Here is a 1,420-nt window from a genome sequence, read left to right on the forward strand (position 1 = left end):
CTAACCCATTTCAGACATCAAGAAGGATTTTGAGCCTGTTTCCACATTTGTCAATAAAACTATTTTGTGTGCATTGAGTTTTTGCTATATTTGTATCAACATAGTAGTACTTTCTTCATAAATATATCTAAACAAACATGGTTTTTCATTACAACCTCAAATACACTCCTTCACAGAGGAGTATTAAAGCAACTGTAAAAAGAAAAAATGTCACACTTACTGATATGCTGGAGAACCCACAACGACTTTCCATATGAAGACCCCTTGTGTGATATCTGATGGAATACTTGACATGGGACCACCTCTAGACTGCAGCTCTTGTAGAATGGATTTTGTCAAGGTCAGCATTGTAACACCTAAGTAGCGCCGCTGAGTAGAGCTTGGTTTTGGATATTTGGCTGTAATTGTATTATAAAAAAAAGAGAAAGAAAAATAATAGTACTGCTATGATCAGAAGTTATAAATTAGTGGATATTTCTAGACAATTTCAGTACAGTAATCAAAATTGTAATAATAAACATAATACATTTGGTGGATATTCTCACCCAGGTCAACTCTTTTCTTTTCAGCTTTCTTCATAAATTCCTTAGCATGATCTACAGGGATGGCAAATGAGATTCCTGAAGTTACTGTCATTGAATTTATTCCAATGACTTCTCCGTCCAAGTTGATCAGAGGGCCTCCTGAGTTGCCAAACTATATGAAGAAATGAAGGAAAAGGGTCTTATTAATCTGGAAACAAGAACACAAATCTTTCTTTTGGATTTAACAAAAAACATACCCTCATTCCCTATTAGTAAAAAGATATGAACATTAGAATAATTACAGTAATGGCTGCGTCTGTTTGGATGTACTGCATGTCTTTCCCTCGTAAACCAAGTTCAACACTCCCTCGATCAGCAGATGAAACAACACCCAAAGTGACAGAGTTTGACAGAGACAGAGGACAGCCTAAGGCAGCTACAAACTCTCCTGGTCTTACTCCACTTGAGTCTCCAAGTTTGAGAGGAACAAGTCCCGTCTGGAAAAGAGGTAGTACTGGTAAATGATACTGATAACAGTAATTATAGTAAAAATAGCACTGATGATAGCATTAACATTAGAAGTATTCACAATAAAATAGTTAAATATGGGTATCCTCCAAAAAAAGCTTACTCTTCTTCCATTTTCAATTGCATTTACACTTTTGCAACATTATATTCCGCTTCTGATGCATAAGAATATTAAAGGCATTACAAATGTAGTAGGATTTTCTTGTACCAAAGCTGTTCTTCAAACAATTATTTACCATTGTACATGATGAATATACATCTAACTATGTACAATTCCAACCTTAACCTCTGTTATGCTCAGACTAATAGCAACTATTCTTTTTATGTCAAAATACAAATAAGAAATGAAAGTAGCAAATGGGTCTTTG

At 34.7% G+C, this 1,420-nt stretch overlaps 1 protein-coding gene across 1 annotated transcript in view; it reads right to left on the reverse strand.

Moving 5' to 3' along the window:
* Window positions 1-1,420, reverse strand: part of LOC119591398 (serine protease HTRA2, mitochondrial-like) — a gene marked incomplete at its 3' end in the record, with an annotated part of 49,963 nt that overhangs the window by 744 nt on the left and 47,799 nt on the right. The window contains 3 exon segments of the mRNA XM_037940140.1: window positions 221-398; window positions 546-696; window positions 827-1,021. Coding sequence (XP_037796068.1) covers window positions 221-398; window positions 546-696; window positions 827-1,021 — 524 coding nt within the window.

Source organism: Penaeus monodon, chromosome 28, assembly GCF_015228065.2.
Source record: "Penaeus monodon isolate SGIC_2016 chromosome 28, NSTDA_Pmon_1, whole genome shotgun sequence".
In the NCBI taxonomy this organism is placed as follows: domain Eukaryota; kingdom Metazoa; phylum Arthropoda; class Malacostraca; order Decapoda; family Penaeidae; genus Penaeus; species Penaeus monodon.